The sequence below is a fragment of the Primulina tabacum genome, chromosome 1 (genome assembly GCF_025594145.1).
Source record: "Primulina tabacum isolate GXHZ01 chromosome 1, ASM2559414v2, whole genome shotgun sequence".
NCBI classification, from domain to species: domain Eukaryota; kingdom Viridiplantae; phylum Streptophyta; class Magnoliopsida; order Lamiales; family Gesneriaceae; genus Primulina; species Primulina tabacum.
Window position 1 is genome coordinate 19,144,596 of NC_134550.1, and position 17,042 is coordinate 19,161,637.

The window sequence follows — 17,042 nt, forward strand, 5'->3', positions numbered from 1 at the left end:
AATAATATTCTTTTTTATTCCAACATTGATATTTTTATTTTCTAATAATTATTTATAATTTAAAAATACGATGATAATTAAATCTTATAATTTATATATTAAAATTTAAATTAATTACATCGTGTAGTTAAGCTTTTAAATGCAAAAATCTCAAAAAAGTACATTCACTCATAATATTTTACTATTATATAAAGCAACAGATCTCTTACTAACTTATTTGGCCCAATCCGATTATACCAATGTATTTATACATAAATTTACTCAAACATCAATGTGAGAGTCGGGTATTCAAAGGTAAAATGATAATAAAAAATGTCTACTTTCTCCATCTACAATTACAAACCAAAATGCATTTTTTTCTCAAAGTCCTTCAACTTCCTTTCACGTTTTACTTTATTTTTTCAGTATTCTTTTATACTGAATTTGAAAATGTTGGAATACGTCCAAAAAAATTCTATTAGGTAATTCTGATTTTTTTGTCCAATTTATACGTAAAATATTTGTATACACACGTATAATGTATGTGCCACTTTTAATAGTTGTTGATAATTACATCATATATCAAAAGGCTTAATTGAGTATTATCTAACTCCTTGTTGGATATTAATTCGATCACATCTTTTTATTATAAGTAATCGTCCAAATCATTCAAACTAAACTCATTTTTCTCATATTTATTTTTATTTGGATGACAGTGAATGAGGACGTGGTTTTTTTGGTGGAAGAATTTCAATTTATTTAATTAAAAATTAATATGAAAGCATTACTTATTTTATTATATATAATAGCATATTATTAAATTATTCTACTATTATTATTAAAAAACAAAAAAGGACAATTTTCGTTTTTAGAAAAATATTGGATTTTTTTCTGAATAAATGTTGGATATATTTGAATGGAAGAAATAGAGATTACACACAAAAGAACATAAACCATATGAAATTACAATACAATTTGACACGTGTTAGTTTAAAAGGGTGGGCCGGGCCGGGCCATTCATCAACATTTGACTGATATCCTACTTTGTTTTTAAATGGATTAATGCGCACGTGTTATTTAGACGAAAGAAAAATAGAAGGGGCATAAACCAACTTCCTCCCCAAGAATAGGACATTTTCAACACCCACCTCCCCCACACTCCATCCAACTTTACCCACTTCTCCAAACCTGTTTTAGCTTAAAAGAAATGGCGATTCCTATGAAGACGAAGAAACCCAAAATGGCAAATTCTAAAAATAAAGATCCTCATCTCATCAGCATTAGTATAAATCCATGCAGAATAAGAGTCAAGTTTCCCAAAATTCTAGCCAAATCCAAGCACAAAGGAAGCCAAAGCAGTGAATATTACAAGAATAGGGAAAATGGGCAGAAAATTCGAAAAGAATTACCAAAGGGGATTGGCACAATCATCTCCAGCGCTTGTGGCAGCAGAAATGCTAAAGAAATGTTGGTGTACACAAGTGATGATGAAGAAGAATCTACAGAAGAAAAAGAGACGGTGATTTTCGAAGAGGATGAGCTAGCATTGGCAAACATTGATAAACAGGGGAGACGTGAGAATGACGATGAGAACCACAAGAAACAGATTCGTGAGGTCAGCGACCAGTCTCTACTTAAGTCCTCGAGCTTCACTAGGATCTTCAGAAAGAGCAACGGTTTCCATTTGAAGAAATGGAAAAAAGTTAAAGCGGACAATGATATGTTATATGGTACCAAACAAGCTGGTATTAAGGCCAGTTATGCACGGATTAGAAACCTCGAGATCGGGGGCAAAAGAACCATGATCCAGGGAGAAAAGCCGAAGGATGAAGAAGAGGAAGATGAACGACAAATGGAGCTATGCAAGAAAAGAATACTGATGGGAGAAAAGTGCAGGCCATTAAATGTATCAGGTGCACTTCATTACGATGAAGCGGGAATTCTATTACCAGAAGATGTTATTCCAAATGAAAAAACATGGGACTGCTGCTAAAGAAGATTCAGGGTTTTTAGAACATTGTCACCAAACCTGATGGTTGACACCATCAGGTTTTTCCAGTGTTTCACAAGATAAGATGTATTTGTTTTTCGTTATGGGCATATTTACAGTTAAGTTGTTGTGTATTGTGTGCTTGCAAGAGAGTACAAAGTTTCTATAATCATACACGGAAGACACGAAGGGCAAATTTACCCAGTAATTAGTATCCGCAAGAGAGACCAGAACTTCATTTAATTCAGATCAAAATGTCAAAGACAGAAAAATACAGCCGATACACAACATTTTTCAATACTACTGACTGCGCTATCCATACATTGATTTCCCCAATCCATACGAAAAGGAAGTAAACAACAGAAACTGAATATAAAAAATTCTCACAGCTTGAGAGGCTTCAGTCCCAGGGATGCTCTAAGCCTGTTTTGTTCTGCAATCTCAGGATCGGGGTGGTCTGTTCCATCATCCTTCTTTGCCTTCTTTTCTGTCTTCTTTTTTGGTTCATCCCGAGCATCATCAGGCCCCTCCCCTCGCCTTTTTGGACTGGAACTACGATGCTTCTTGCGACGGTCATCGCCATCACGATCCTTGCGATCTCTGCTTCTACTTCGGCTCCTTGAATAGCTTCTTCTCCCACGCTCCCTGTCTCGCCTCTCCCTCTCCCTCTCCCTGCCTTCCCTATCCCTTTCCCTGTCTCTCTCACGACCATAATCATCTTCGTCTCTTAAGCGATGTCGGTCCCTGCCTCTTTCTCTATCCCTGTCTCTTTCTCTATCTCTATCGCGTGCCCTACCATAGTCTCTATCATACTCTCTGTCATAATCCCGATCTCTGGCATAATCTCTATCCCTGAAAGTTCACGCGGTTGATTAGCCCGAACTTCATGATAACATTTCAATTCAATGATTTTTTTCTGGTAACCGAATCAAAACAATTAGAAGGCCTTCTTTCGGTTTGTTTGGGGGTAGGGGTAGTCAAGATAACACTACTAATCACCCAAAATCAAGAAAAACAGAAATTTCATTAAATGGATCAGATAAAACGTAAACAAAATTTTTAGAACTATTAACACTGGTTAAAAGGAGAAATAAAAAAAAAACAGGCGAATATTGTTCAACAAAAAAAACTGCAGAAATTCAAGATTGTACGATCCATCATACTTCTCAGCTGCACACTGCCAGTGCAGAGAAACCTGGCAGGATCACAATATAATGCTATAGGAAGCTGTATAAGCCATTTTTGGCTTGAAATGCCATGTTGGTTGAACATGTGAGTACATGTGATTGCTTAAGTTTGCTTTAAACACAGCTTCCAACTAACTTGTTGTTTTGATGGATAAGAGAAATTCTAAAAGTTGGGAAAATAACTTCTAGTCTCATACTCTCATACCATAATACAACAATAGAAAGTATATTATGCATAACATTAATAATCATCACAATCAATAATATCATCGGTGCCCCATAAAACAACAGAGCAAATTTACATTCAAGCACCAGAAGTGTATATGATCAATGACTATCCAGCAGTCACTGAATAAATCGACTGAATGTTAAAAAAAAAAAATAAGTATTCCAAACAAGTTTCTAAAAATAAAATAACACGTTCATCCATCACAAACCAAAACAATGTATGATCCTGCTGTGTAAGGGCAGAAAGTGGCTTTGGCGTGTTGTACTATTAAACGACAAGAACGTCACAACTCAACTGGAGAAGACATAGAGAGGCCCATGGAGTAAGGCATACCTGTATCTATGGCTATCTCGTTTCCTATCTCGATCTCTGTCCCTAGTTGGACTTCGTGCACTATAGTAATCCTGCAAGTAAATATAAGTTATCAAACAAGAAAGCAGCAGGAAAGAAATCGAATTTTACCAAAATGGATGACTGCTGGACCTTGTCATGATCCCCAGAATCTATTCCATTTGCAAGCTGGTCATCTTCATCCTTTTCTTCATCCTCCTCAAAATCATCTTCAAGAGCACTTCTTCGAGGTTCTAGAGTACCAATTGCTTCAAGTGTAAGTCTGAAAAAAGTAAAAATGAACAGTTATGAATACCTAAAGCATCACAGCGTGACCATAACATACAGAGATTAAATTCAGGGAAGGAAACCAAGGAGGAAGAGGAGAGAATGATACTTGTGACAGACAATGCAAGTTAAACCAACTATCACAAAATCAGGACTTGGGGATGTTCACAGAGAACACACGGTCATGATAAGAATGTATGCCAAGGGTAAAAAATAGTACTTTATCTTCCAGATACCTTTTCTTGATCCGTGGCAATGCAATATCGCAAGAGTAATCTCTTGTCAGGAGTTCATCAATAAACTCATCAACATGCGTCAACGTGAATTCTGATACAAGTCAAGTAAGGTAGATATAAATTAGGATGACACAGAAAATTATGATCTATACAAAGACCATATTATGAGGAAATAAAAAAGGTCAAAAACCTTACTTCCATCATTAAGCTTAAGCCTCAGTTTTCTGTAATCATTGTACAATGGTTCGAGGTAATGATACACGTCAACATCTGTCCCTGTGAGCCGCAAATAAAAGGCACCTAGCACACGAACATATCTGCAAGCAAAAACAAGTGATGCCGGAGTTTTATTCGCGAAAGCAAGAAAGAAAGAAATCTGACAACAAATGACATCAACATGTAATCTTCTTTTTGAACCTGAAATTGAGTAGATTTTATTTATAAATCCCGATTCTAAGAAACTCGGACACCACTACCGTTTCATTAACAAATGATAATAGAATTTTATTTTCACGGAATCCTGCGGGCACAGGCAGATAATTTGCAATCGAACGACAGTAAAACAAAACAAACTAGCTAACAATTAGCATAAGTTCGAAAGTTCAGTCACTTCCAATTCCATAAGCTCAATTGAATGAATCCCAACCCACTACTGTCACAACCGAAATGCAGAAAAGTAGAAAAATACTTGTATTCGGGGTTTTTGATAAATTCAACGACGATTTCCTTGTCGGGCTGAATCTGGAGCATCTTCATGACAAGGCAGATGAAAGGGGTGGGCTTCCGGTTCCCTCCGTGCGTACCGCCCAGGTGGTCGAGCTCCATGGCCTTGTCGACCAGCGTCTCCGCCGTGAGGCCGAAGCATTGCTCCTTCCAGTAAGTGTTTTGATAAATCTTGGAACGCAAAATCTTTTCTACCAAGTTTTGAGGGTTCGTACCTCGTATGCTCTTGGCCAGAGGATCTGTTCGATTCGCCATTTGGGAAATTTCCCAAACCCTAAAACCTACGAACCAGAGATTATTTGACTATTTTATATTCGATCATCAATGGTTGTTCACATGTATTTATTTATCTCACATATTCTTATTATTATTTATTCCAATTCCAACTAAATAAAGTAGTGTATTTCCCTTTTGTTTTTTTTTTTCAACTTTTCTATATATTTTTTAAAAATTAGAGAATATATTATTATAATTGGTCCATTTTCCCAAACTTAAAATCTTGTTGTCAGATTATATACAAGTCATCGACAATAACTTTTTCTATTTAAATATATATTATAAATCCTAGAAAATTCAAAATCGGAATATAGATATCTATATATAGTAGTTAAAATATAGCTTAAGTAAATTAAAATAAAAGTACTCAATGGGGTTGATGTAGAACCCAAAATCAGTACACATATAACTCATGCTTTTATTTAATTGTTAAATCTTTTATTTAAGTTTAAAATGATTTTTAGTGATGCATGACCTGTTTAAATAGCATTATTTTAAATTATGTATGTTTTTGTGATGCACGTTAAAATGTTTTCTCGAGTTTCATGTTTCAGGAGATTATTCGATGCGGAATCGAGGAAAAGAGATCGGTGACAATTTTGGTAATTTTAAAATGCCGTATTTTATTTTAAGTTAAGAATGGGGCATTTTAAATGATTTATTCATTCTAGTCAATAGTCAAGGGTAAACTTTTGACTAACATTGTTGTTTGTAAACCATATTAGCTAGGTAAACCAAACAAAACAAATCATGTGTGATGAAGCTCGTCCGAGAAAATATTTGTAGGGAAAATTGAACTCATGACCATTGTCCAAATACTCACCTAGTCCAACTTCTCGGATACCGTCGAGAGGCTGCTCAAGGCTTGCTTTTGCTTGGACGCAAGTTGAACCTGTAAATTTGAGCATCGTGATTCAATAGAAATGTGAGTGATTGAGAAACATCACTCTTAAAATAATCGAACTAGGTGGCTTTAATTCCTCTACAACAAAAGATGATACATAGGTAACTTATATAATTATATTATGTAGTTATAAATATATCAGTGCAAGCTTTTTTGTGTATTTTTTTGTTTAATGTCATACATTGAATTTTAAAACTTGAATACTCGTTTATCAAACAGTGCGCTGGATGTGGGTCGACCAAATTTGGCTACTCCAATGCACCCTTAACTTTTTGCGAAATTCAGGCAGTGTACCCCATGCAGGGACAGCAAAAAATGATCGAACCAGCGTGGACCACGCTGCCTGGATCGCAGCGCCCCTAGCGGTGGGGTGGCCATTGCCTGGAAATTCCCAGGAAGCTTCTTTGCACGCTTTGAGTCCGGGTTCGAACTTTGAACGTCGGTTCTATCGTTTCGAGTTTTTCTTAACTTTTTTGCTTAATTTTCATTCATTAAACCTACGAATTTGAACCATTTTTATTATTCTTTACACATAAAAAATTATAATTTTTTTAAAAAATATATAAGGGTTGAACCGGATCCGCACCTGGCTGTTAATCGGGACTGAGTCCGGAACTGAACAATCGGTTTCAGAACCTGAACCGTAATCGTAAACGTCGACAATTAAGGCCAAGGGTCGAAATTTTCCCGACCCTAACACATTGGTCCAACTCAAACCCAGACCCAACCCGTGGCCATATCTAAAGACACATATCCGTAAAGATTGGGCATCAGTTTTTGCTTCAATCATGGTGATTCCCTGCAGCAACATAGATTAAAATTTATGATTAATAACGTTGACTGCCTTTGTGATTCATGATCATTTAAAAAAAAAAACCAAATGAATTTAAATATAATAACAACCTACTCAAAAAATTTACTTCTTACATATCACCCCTCCATTAAAAAATTTAATAAAAAATATTTTATTGGTCAAAGATTTACAGAAAATTCCAAATTATAATAAATTTATAACATTTTTATTTCTATTTTATGTGTTTTTTATTCTAAGCTACGATAAGCAATTAAACAAGTTTCTCATCCTCTACAAGAAATTATTATTGTAATAACATTTAATATGTCTAAATAATTTTTTTAATTTTTACTCATCTCATGTATTATTTTCAAAAGAAATATATTGTTATACATCTTGATGCATGAAACGAAACATAATTATGACAGGTGTTACTAAAAGAATGGTTAAGTTGTGAGGAGGAGTCTATAAATATGGATGGACACGACCTGACGACATTTCAATCAAAAATGTATTGCATTTATTTTACCTGGAAACAAGATGAATTATAAAAAATAAAGACTTAAATATATTGTATATAAGATGGAAATTTTACTTACTCTTGTGCCTTTTGACTGACATGATAGGTATAAAAAAATTACGTACTGAGATCTAAAAAAAGTAAATAAAAAATTGAAACAAAGGTAAAACGAGAAGTCAGACTAAATTTGGTCAAAATCTAACTAAAATAGACTAAATCGATATATTAAAGACTAAATAAAGAATACGTCAGAACATTAAATACTAAATACATTTGAAATTCAAGTCACACCTATGTACTAGTATTTCTGTGTTCATTCACACCCTCTGTGCATAATGTGAATTTTCGCAATAGCCTTGATAAATAATATAAAATCAACGTTATTTACCAACAAAACTTTCATAATTTAATTATTTTTTTTACAGATTTAACCGTTTTAAGGGTTTGTCGAGTCGTTGTTAAATTTGTTTACCAAGTGGAAACGATCAACATCCTCAATGTATTGCTAGATCACTAAAGACATGAATATCACGATTTCTCTCTATATAAATAATAATCAGATTATGGCATTTTTCTTCCTCTCCTCTTACCTCATACATTTGACAAAAATTCAATGAAACGATCTCACGGGTCCTATTTTGTGAGACGAATCTCTTATTTGGGTCATCCATGAAAAATTATTAATTTTTATGCTAAAAGTATTATTATTTTTTATTTTGAATATCTGTAGGGTTGACCCATCTCACCGAAAAAAATTCATGAGACTGTTTCACAAAAGATCTACCTCATACATTTATCAATTCACAGTTCATATGAAGAGTAAATGCATATATCACTTTGCAATAATACTATATATTTCTAAATTATCTTCAAAACTATTTTAATTTGTGATTAACTAAAAATTAATAATTTTTAGAACTTTCACCTTGGGAGCAAAAAAAAAAGTCATCCATCAAGCTCGATCAGTACACATTACAAGTTGTTGAATATAATATTCATCCATTATTTTTCTACCAAACCCAAATTCATGAAACTAGCTCTTCATTTCCCAACACAAAAATAAGGCCAAGATCGATATGAAGCCTCACGCCGTTGTTATTCCATATCCAGCACAAGGCCACATCGCCCCTGTCCTAAAACTAGCCAAACTGCTGCACCACCGGGGCTTCTTCATCACCTTTGTCAACACCGAATTTAACCACAACCGTCTGGTTCGAGCTCGAGGGCCCCAATCCGTCGCGGGTCTCGAAGATTTCCAGTTCAGGACGATCCCCGATGGGCTCCCGCATTCCGACAAGCACGCAACACAAGACATACCGCAGCTCTCTGATTCACTCACGAGGAATGGCTTGCCTCCTTTCTTGGAACTCGTCAAGAATCTCGACGAGTCGCCCGATTGTCCTAAGGTGAGCTGCATAGTGTCCGATGGGGTGATGAGCTTCACTCTTGATGCTGCGGAGCAGCTCGGGATTCCTGAGGTTGTGTTCTTTACTACTAGCGCTTGTGGCTTCATGGGATACTGTTGCTATGTTGAACTTGTGGAAAGAGGGATGTTTCCTCTTAAAGGTAAGAAGGATTTATATATGGCAAAATTAAATATTTTTCTAGATGGGCTATCTCTACACTTTTTGGCACATTAAATTGGAAGTGCTTTTTAGTTAGTCCCGATGTAATGGTTGGTTAATATTAACAAGTGAAGCGACAGATGGATATCTTGAAACCGAGCTATAATTGGTAAGATTAACATTAATTTTAGTTTCTTGGTGTCGCAGATGAAAGTTACTTGACTAATGGATATCTTGAAACCAAGCTGGATTGGGTGCCGGGGATGAAGGATATCAGACTAAGAGACTTTCCAAGCTTCATTCGATCCACCGATCCCGATGAAATTATGGTTCATTACAATATTTTGCAGACCAAAAACGCCTCCCGGGCCAAGGCAGTGATAATCAACACCTACGACGAATTGGAGAAGGAAGTACTGCACGCCATCGGGCAGAAATTCGATCGTGTCTGCACCATAGGTCCACTCCAATTGCTCGAACGGGTCGTCAAGAGGCCGGAGGTGAAGTCCATCGGCTCGAGTTTGTGGAAAGTAGACGACGAGTGTATCAACTGGCTCGACCAGAGAGCACCGAATTCCGTGCTGTACGTGAATTTCGGCAGCATCACGGTCTTGTCCCCTGAACAACTGCTGGAGTTCGCGTGGGGGCTTGCGAATAGTAATCAGAATTTTCTATGGATCATTAGACCGGATATGGTCAGTGGGGATGAGGCGATTCTCCCCAAGGAGTACTCAAAAGAGGTTAAAGATCGTGCCATGATGGTGGAGTGGTGTTCCCAAGAACGAGTGTTGGCTCACCCCTCGGTGGGCGGTTTCTTGACGCATTCGGGTTGGAACTCGACCATCGAATGTATATCAGAAGGTGTACCGATGATCTGCTGGCCGTTTTTCGCTGAGCAGCAGATGAACTGTCGATACGCGTGCACCGAATGGGAGATCGGATTGGAGATCGAGGGGGACGTCGAGAGGGAGAAGGTGGCAAATTTGGTTAAAGTTTTGATTGATGGGGAGAAGGGGAAGGAGATGAGGAAAAAGGCTTTGGAGTGGAAGGATAAATCGCAGTTGGCTGCTAAGCCTGGTGGCTCTTCTTACCATAATTTGGAGGTTTTGATCAATGAGATTCTTCTCATGAATTAAGACCAAATTTGGATGTTCCATTTTAGTTTCTTTGAAGCCTTTTTCTCGTACATGGACATTTCTTCGATTTCGATGTGTTTAAATTTGGTGTGGAATAAATATTTGTTTTTAATGAAAAGGAGAGAAATATTATTAATCAGCCGATGAACGACGGAGGAAGTAATCACGTGGTTCTAAAATTTTACATTTGAATAATGATGATAGTGATCACTTACAAGAAATAACAGAGTGCCAAGGCGAAATTAAACAAATCTCCACTCATTTACTCCTAACATAAAACATAATTTTGGGAGGAAGATGGGTGAAAGATATGTCGAAAAATGCTATTAGAAGAGTTTTGATAAAGTAGATTTGAAAATAATGAATGAGTAAATTTCGTGGCTTCCTTTGGTATACGTTCTAATTTACCATGTCTCGAGAAAATCTCTGATTTAATCAACGTGCAAAATATAAAAAAAAAAAAAAAAAAACAGAGACCTTTTTGAATATTTACTCAATCACCATAGGCCTCACATGTTCTTATGTAGGGCCTCTGAAAGCCACAAATCCAATGAGTGTACTCCATCGCGCGTGGGGCTTTTTTAAAAAATATTATTATTTAAAAAATAATTCATTAAAATATTGTGAGACAGAGAAGGTTGTAAAAGTGATGCTTTCCCGGATTTTATTTTATTTTAATTTTTTTTAAAAAAAGAAAAACAAGTGGTCACGAATTATTAGAAGACCTTCGTGTGACACTGGGGGCATCGTTATTATCACCATTAACTAATTCTCTCGAGATGAAAAATTACTTGCGTCGTATTATGATATGTCAAACTAATTTATATATTTTAATTTGATGTATTTTATGCAAGATTTGATTACATATTGATCCTATCGTCAGTAGTTTTCGTACTTGTTGTGATAATATTTATTAAATGTCTACGATTTTTTACATGATATAGTAAGTTTATTGATGCGATCCTGGTGAAATGAACGAGCAGGGTCCGGTGCTCCACCGGATCTGCTATCAAAATAATAAAGGAAACTGAGCAAGGACTATATATGTGATGAAGATATATCTCTGCAATATGGCTTCAGCTATAACCTGCAAACAAGAAAAGAACTCGTGAATGGGCGCCGGAGGGGGTGTCCGGCGTGGCCACTCCGATGCTTAAGTCAGCAGGTGAAGATGATAACCAGTGTTGCTTAAATAAAAGTAAAGGCTACTGGTGTAAATATGTGTGTTAACATGTGTTGGTGAATGAATCATTCTCCAGAACTAGAGAAGAAGAGGAAGCCAAAGTCCCCCAGATGAATTACATACCTGCTATTTATAGGAAGGAAAATCAAGAATTACCTCGATTTACGCATACAACTACCACTCATAGCCTTTGATGTTGACTTCCTGTCAAGCCACTCTACTCTTCCATCATGTCACATAATAGGATTCAATCAGGTGCGCTTCTCGAGACAAGATCTTATCTTCTGAACCACTCGAGTGCGGCACTGTTATCGAGGTGCCCGGGTAGGATGCCTCCCGGGAGATTTATACAAGAGCCCGAGCGTCTGTTTACTCGGGGAATAGAGCCCGGGCTTGCACCTGCCCGGCTTCAGAAGAATCCATCCTGCAGATTAACCCAGATTTGGGCTATCCACTTAGCATCCATGACCCGGGCTATCCTAAGAGTATCATTTATATTGAAACAGTATAATTTTTTAACATAAACCAAATTGAAAATAATACAACACTTAATGAAGCAAATAAATCAAAACACTTGATATTCTAATATTTATAAGACAATTGAATACTGAACCTCACGAAAGAATAAAATTTATTTAATACTCTTATAAAATGCGAAATCGGCGTTGCGAACATAAGTATTTGCCATAATAACTCCACCTTCTCACGTGCACCTAAATTCATGAGAACAATTATTTATTACTAAGTAATTTTATAACAAAAATTATAATTACATTAATCACTTCACATGATATCAAGTAAAAATAATGAAGAACACGTTATTATAGATTTTTTACCTCCCACATTGTCTCTCTTTCAATGATGGTTGATCCATCTCATTTATTATGTGTGTCATGCAATCTCTACAAACCTACCTCTTTTCTTGCCTTATGCTATTGTGTTGTAATTGGAATGTTGGTTCATCCCAGTATTGTCATCATGAACAGGGTAGAATCTTTCATCATATGTGTTCACGTATTCGCTCGGTGTAAACCATGGTTGTACAAGCTGTGCGGGATTTAATCCAAACCATTTTGCTGCTGATATAACATATGAACAAGGAATTCTAAATATTGTCCATTTACCACACGTGCAATCACGTGTAGAAATGTTAACAGCTTGTATGTGATGCTAACGACCTGGTCTTGCTCCTTTGGTCAAATTTTATTACTCGATGTTCAATTGTAGAAATGTTAACAGCTTGAATGTTCAATTGATTTTTTTTTACCATCATTTTATTACTTCGGGTTCTGCGTTGAATGAAATAGTGAACGCATCGTTGTAAGGTCAACTCTACTATTGCAGTTTTAATGAGACGTCGAACCCCTTTCAACACACCATTAATACACTCAGACATGATCGTCATCATTATCACTGATCTCCATACATCCACCATCATGGGCCAATGACCAGTTTTCCTTTGGGATGTTTGGCAAATAAGTGAAAGTTGCTGCATTATTTGTTCTGATTGATTTCATTGTAGCATTAAATTTTCCTATTTGGTGTTGCGTCCCTGCTTTCCAACATAAGTCCTTCAAATGAATGTCTTTGAACTTACTGTTGAAATTCGAGCTTACATGCCTCGAACAAAAACGATGAACACCACGGGGAAGCTTGAAGTCAGGGAGATCTTACACTGCACTTGTCATACCCGCATGTCTATCAGATATAAGGCACACACCTCTACACCCTTTGATAACATGTCATGCAACATTACTTAGGAACCAATGCCAAGACTCATAATTTTCTTCATCAACAAGCACAAATGCTAGAGGCAAGACCTGTTTATTGGCATCCAAGGTAACTGCTATAAGTAGTTTGTGCTTATACTTGGTGTACATATGGGTACCGTCTATACTGATTATGTTGCGACAAAGTCGAAAACCATCTATACATGGTTTGAAGGCCCACAATACAAAGTTCAAAATTTTATGTGGTTGGTCATATGATCGAAGGTGCTTCCACTCTACAATAGTTCCTGGATTGTACTTCGACAAAGAACCCATATATTTAGGAAGCAAAGTTACAGAGCTTTCCCAAGTGTCATAGACGATCTCCACCGCTCGCCTTAAACTCTGTCATGCATTAACATACAATATATCATACCCATATTTTGCTTTTATACTTTCTCGCATATACTTGATCTCGTATGCAGGATCACAACGTACGATTCCCAAAAGTGTACTGGCTATCATGTTGACGTCAAGATTGTGGTGATCTATCCCCACTTGGCTAGATATGAATGTGTGTTCATCATTATATTTTGTGATCATTAAATACCCTGATTTCTTTTTCATTGATGCTCGAAGTCCCTACCCACAATTGCCACCTTCTGACCCGTTCTTGTATTTGACCTTCCAAATTGTCAGAGAACTTTCGACAACAATATATTCACGTCTCAAAACTTGAACAGAAAAATCATTCATTGAAGCTATTAAATCTTGTTTGCTCTTAAAAACCATTTTCACAGCGAGCTCAGGCCTATCAGGATTGTAAAATTTGTTCGTGGTGTTGAAGGAAGAACAAACGAATCTTGAATTTGTTCGTCAAATACTTCATTGAAAAATTGGAGAATTTCACGTAAATGTTGCTCTGGTGCATTAGGAAAGTTCTCTGTCATGGTAGCTCCAGACATCAGGACACGCGACGATGTGCCTTCATTTGCATTGTCAACATAGTCATTATCTTCTCCGTCAATTGATATAGCATATAAAAATCATCATCGTTATTCATGACATGATGAGATCCGGGATATGATGAACCTGTAGCAGTCGAGACTTCTAGCAAAAACCTAGGCTTGCTACCCACCCTCATTTTCAAAAATTTAGACCGAAACCTAGGGTTTGGAAAAGCTGTAGCAGCCGAGACTTCTAGCAGACCTAAGAGGGATTTTTTGAAGATTTTGGAAGAATAAAGTGTAGGAAAGTCGTCTCCCAATCGTCTCTACCATTCTCTCGCACCAAATATCGAGTTCTGAGTATTTTAAATCACAAAATCACGCCCTGTACCTTTGTTTTCTCATCATTCACAGCATAATACGTATTTTTGAATTATCTTTCATGGTATACGATAGATCTAATGTTTTATTTATGTTTTGATCGAATATGCATGGAAAAACCTTTTTTTCTTCCCTTGAGGCTCACGTTTTTGGCATGGTTTGAAGGAGGCTTCCAGGTTCAGTGTTTAGGTGTTGAATCACAGCAGGTTTGAAGGTTTTTAATTGCTGGAATCGAATATAGATCAAGCCATGTAGAGGGCCGATCGGATCATAAGGTTTTGGGGACGTTTTTAGCTCGATCGGGTAGGGGAAGAGGGACAGCTGTGCATGGGCTCGTTCCAGGCATTGTTTCAGGTTCTGATGGGTCTGAGTAAGGTCTCGGTGTTCCATGGTTGCTGGTCGAAAGGGCTATCACCGTGGGCTAGAGGCTAGGTCGCACGAGTTAGGGGTTGGGGCGCGTGGGTGTGTTTCTACGTGCTTGGCTCTCTTTGGGTGGTTCAGGCAGGTGCTCAGGGGTTTCATCTTGGTCCTAAGTTGGGTGGTTAGGGCCTGGTCTTGATGGCTTGGGGCTAGGGCCGATGGTTAGAGCCTAAGGGTTCGAATTAGGATTTCAGTTGTTGTGCAGAAATTTTCAACGGGTTAGGTCAAGGTTCCAAGGGTCATAAAGGGTTTGATTGGTGCTGTATAAGGCCTGGTTATACATTGTTAAGCTATGGTTTAAGTTTGGGAAAAACTGATTGAGTTTCAGGTTAAAACCGGTACTCCGGTCCAAGTTTTAAAACGAATTATGAAACTTAGTTAATGGGCTTGGGTTATGTCTAAGAAGGATTAAAAGTGTGTTTTACGATGTTTTGGTAAGTTTGAATGGATTCGGGTTGAAGTTCTAAGGTCCAAGAGTAAAATGATCAAGTTAGTGTTTCAGAGGCAAAATGGTCATTTTATACTTGAACAAGGTTAACAGTCCTGGCATTGTCCTCATAATTGAAAGTTTATGTATAAAAATGTTTATCTTGAATGAATGTGAATTTTTATGTAAAATGGTAAAGAATACGTTGCATGCTTGCTTTCAAAAAAATGTTATATGCATGAATTTTTATAAGTGATGGATATGATAAATATTTTGAAGGGGTGATTTGATTGTGACTAATATGAATACGAATACAAAATAATACAATGACATGTAAGGCCAATGTTCAGTTGACGAGTGATAGTGTCGCTAATGTCCCCATCACCTGGTACCATTGTAATAGTAAGATTGATCAATCGACAAACAGCTAATATAAAAGTCATAATTAATGATCTCATTTCATCTAAGGGGAAAACGTATATGTACATGATGTCAGGAAATGATTATGTTTATGTTTATGTAAGATCATGAAAGTTATGATACTTACAGTACTTTCACTGTTGCATATTATGTATATGTGTATTTTGTTATCGTTGTTAAGGTGTGTTTGATGCAGGTGAGAATGAGGAGACAGGGGGTGCCGATGATTGATCTGATTGAACTGGTGGAGTACGAGAACCCGAGGACCTTGCGTTATTTCCGCAAATATGATCTTTGAGGATATGTTTAAGCTGCATTTTAAAACAGTTTATGATTTCAATGTGTTTATGGTTTGACATATTGTACCGTCTTACTTGATTCTTTTGTTTTTACACAGTAGACGCGTAGGGTGGTTCATTTCTATGATTTTAACTGCAATGATTTATTCAGTAGTCAAATTTATTTTTAATAGCAACTTTCGAATGTTTATACATATGGGCGTATGTATATGCTTCGGACATTGGCTAGATTTTTTTTTTAAAAAAAGTCAGTAAACGTTTAGGGTCGTTTCAGCGTCTGTCTCACAACCCGTTCTTCTCGGGCACGCTATGGCGAGTAGAAACCTCCGCCCCAGCACGCCTATCTCGGCTTTCATGTCCATAGCACCTGTAAATCAACCCAAACACATGAAAAACAATGTTGATTCCTAACATGTAATAAAAATAACTAAATTTACACGAAATCTCACGACACATGCATAAATGTGATGAAATGACACAATAAAAAATTCAAAAACACCTATCAAGCACAAGGTTGGGATGAAATTTAAAAGTGAGAATGGATTTTTTAAATTTTACAAGAAGTAATGCATATGCATGGATTTTTTTGTAATTTAATTTATTTTTGTAATTTAATAATAACATATAACCCTCTATGTAACCACTCGTAACATTTTTCTTATTATTGAGTTCCTTATATATTTGTATCATTCATTGTATGAGTCAACTCAAATTGATTAGACGTAGAATGAGAATTCCATATTAAAAAATCGAAAAATTAAACATTTTCAAAAAAATAAAACATGTTGTGAAAAGTAAAATTTTATGGTAAAAAGTAAAAATCTCAAACTCTCAAAATTTACCAAACTACACACTTTATAATATTTTTCTCTCTACTCAATTGTGAATTTCTTCACAAATGGTGAGGCTATTTATAGAATTTCTTTACAAATAATCCAAAAATAAAATGCATCATTACCTACATCATCACACACTAATTTTCAATATTTACAACTTTTATTTTCAACATTCAAATATTCAATACACGCATTTTAAATATTATTTTTCAACACTCTCCCTTGTGATGATGATCATAATGATTGTATTCATTACGTGTTTTT

The 17,042-nt window shown here is 36.3% G+C and overlaps 3 protein-coding genes across 3 annotated transcripts; 2 read left to right on the plus strand and 1 right to left on the minus strand.

The window, feature by feature from the left end:
• The first annotated feature begins 1,133 nt into the window (after positions 1-1,133).
• LOC142542685 (uncharacterized) lies at positions 1,134-2,089 on the plus strand. The gene has a single exon (XM_075649455.1). It carries the CDS (start codon positions 1,187-1,189, stop codon positions 1,970-1,972), a length of 786 nt encoding a protein of 261 aa, XP_075505570.1. The 5' UTR covers positions 1,134-1,186; the 3' UTR covers positions 1,973-2,089.
• A 76-nt stretch (positions 2,090-2,165) lies between these two features.
• On the minus strand, positions 2,166-5,279 carry LOC142542677 (uncharacterized). The gene is made up of 6 exons (XM_075649442.1): positions 4,928-5,279; positions 4,435-4,556; positions 4,240-4,330; positions 3,869-3,998; positions 3,719-3,789; positions 2,166-2,821 (listed from the first exon to the last, which is right to left on the minus strand). The coding sequence occupies exons 1-6, from the start codon at positions 5,215-5,217 to the stop codon at positions 2,353-2,355; spliced, it is 1,173 nt and encodes a 390-aa protein (XP_075505557.1). The 5' UTR covers positions 5,218-5,279; the 3' UTR covers positions 2,166-2,352.
• A 3,174-nt stretch (positions 5,280-8,453) lies between these two features.
• Positions 8,454-10,173, plus strand: LOC142542692 (7-deoxyloganetin glucosyltransferase-like). Its single transcript, XM_075649467.1, has 2 exons — positions 8,454-9,021; positions 9,228-10,173. Exons 1-2 carry the CDS (start codon positions 8,532-8,534, stop codon positions 10,154-10,156), a joined length of 1,419 nt encoding a protein of 472 aa, XP_075505582.1. The 5' UTR covers positions 8,454-8,531; the 3' UTR covers positions 10,157-10,173.
• Positions 10,174-17,042: the final 6,869 nt, after the last annotated feature.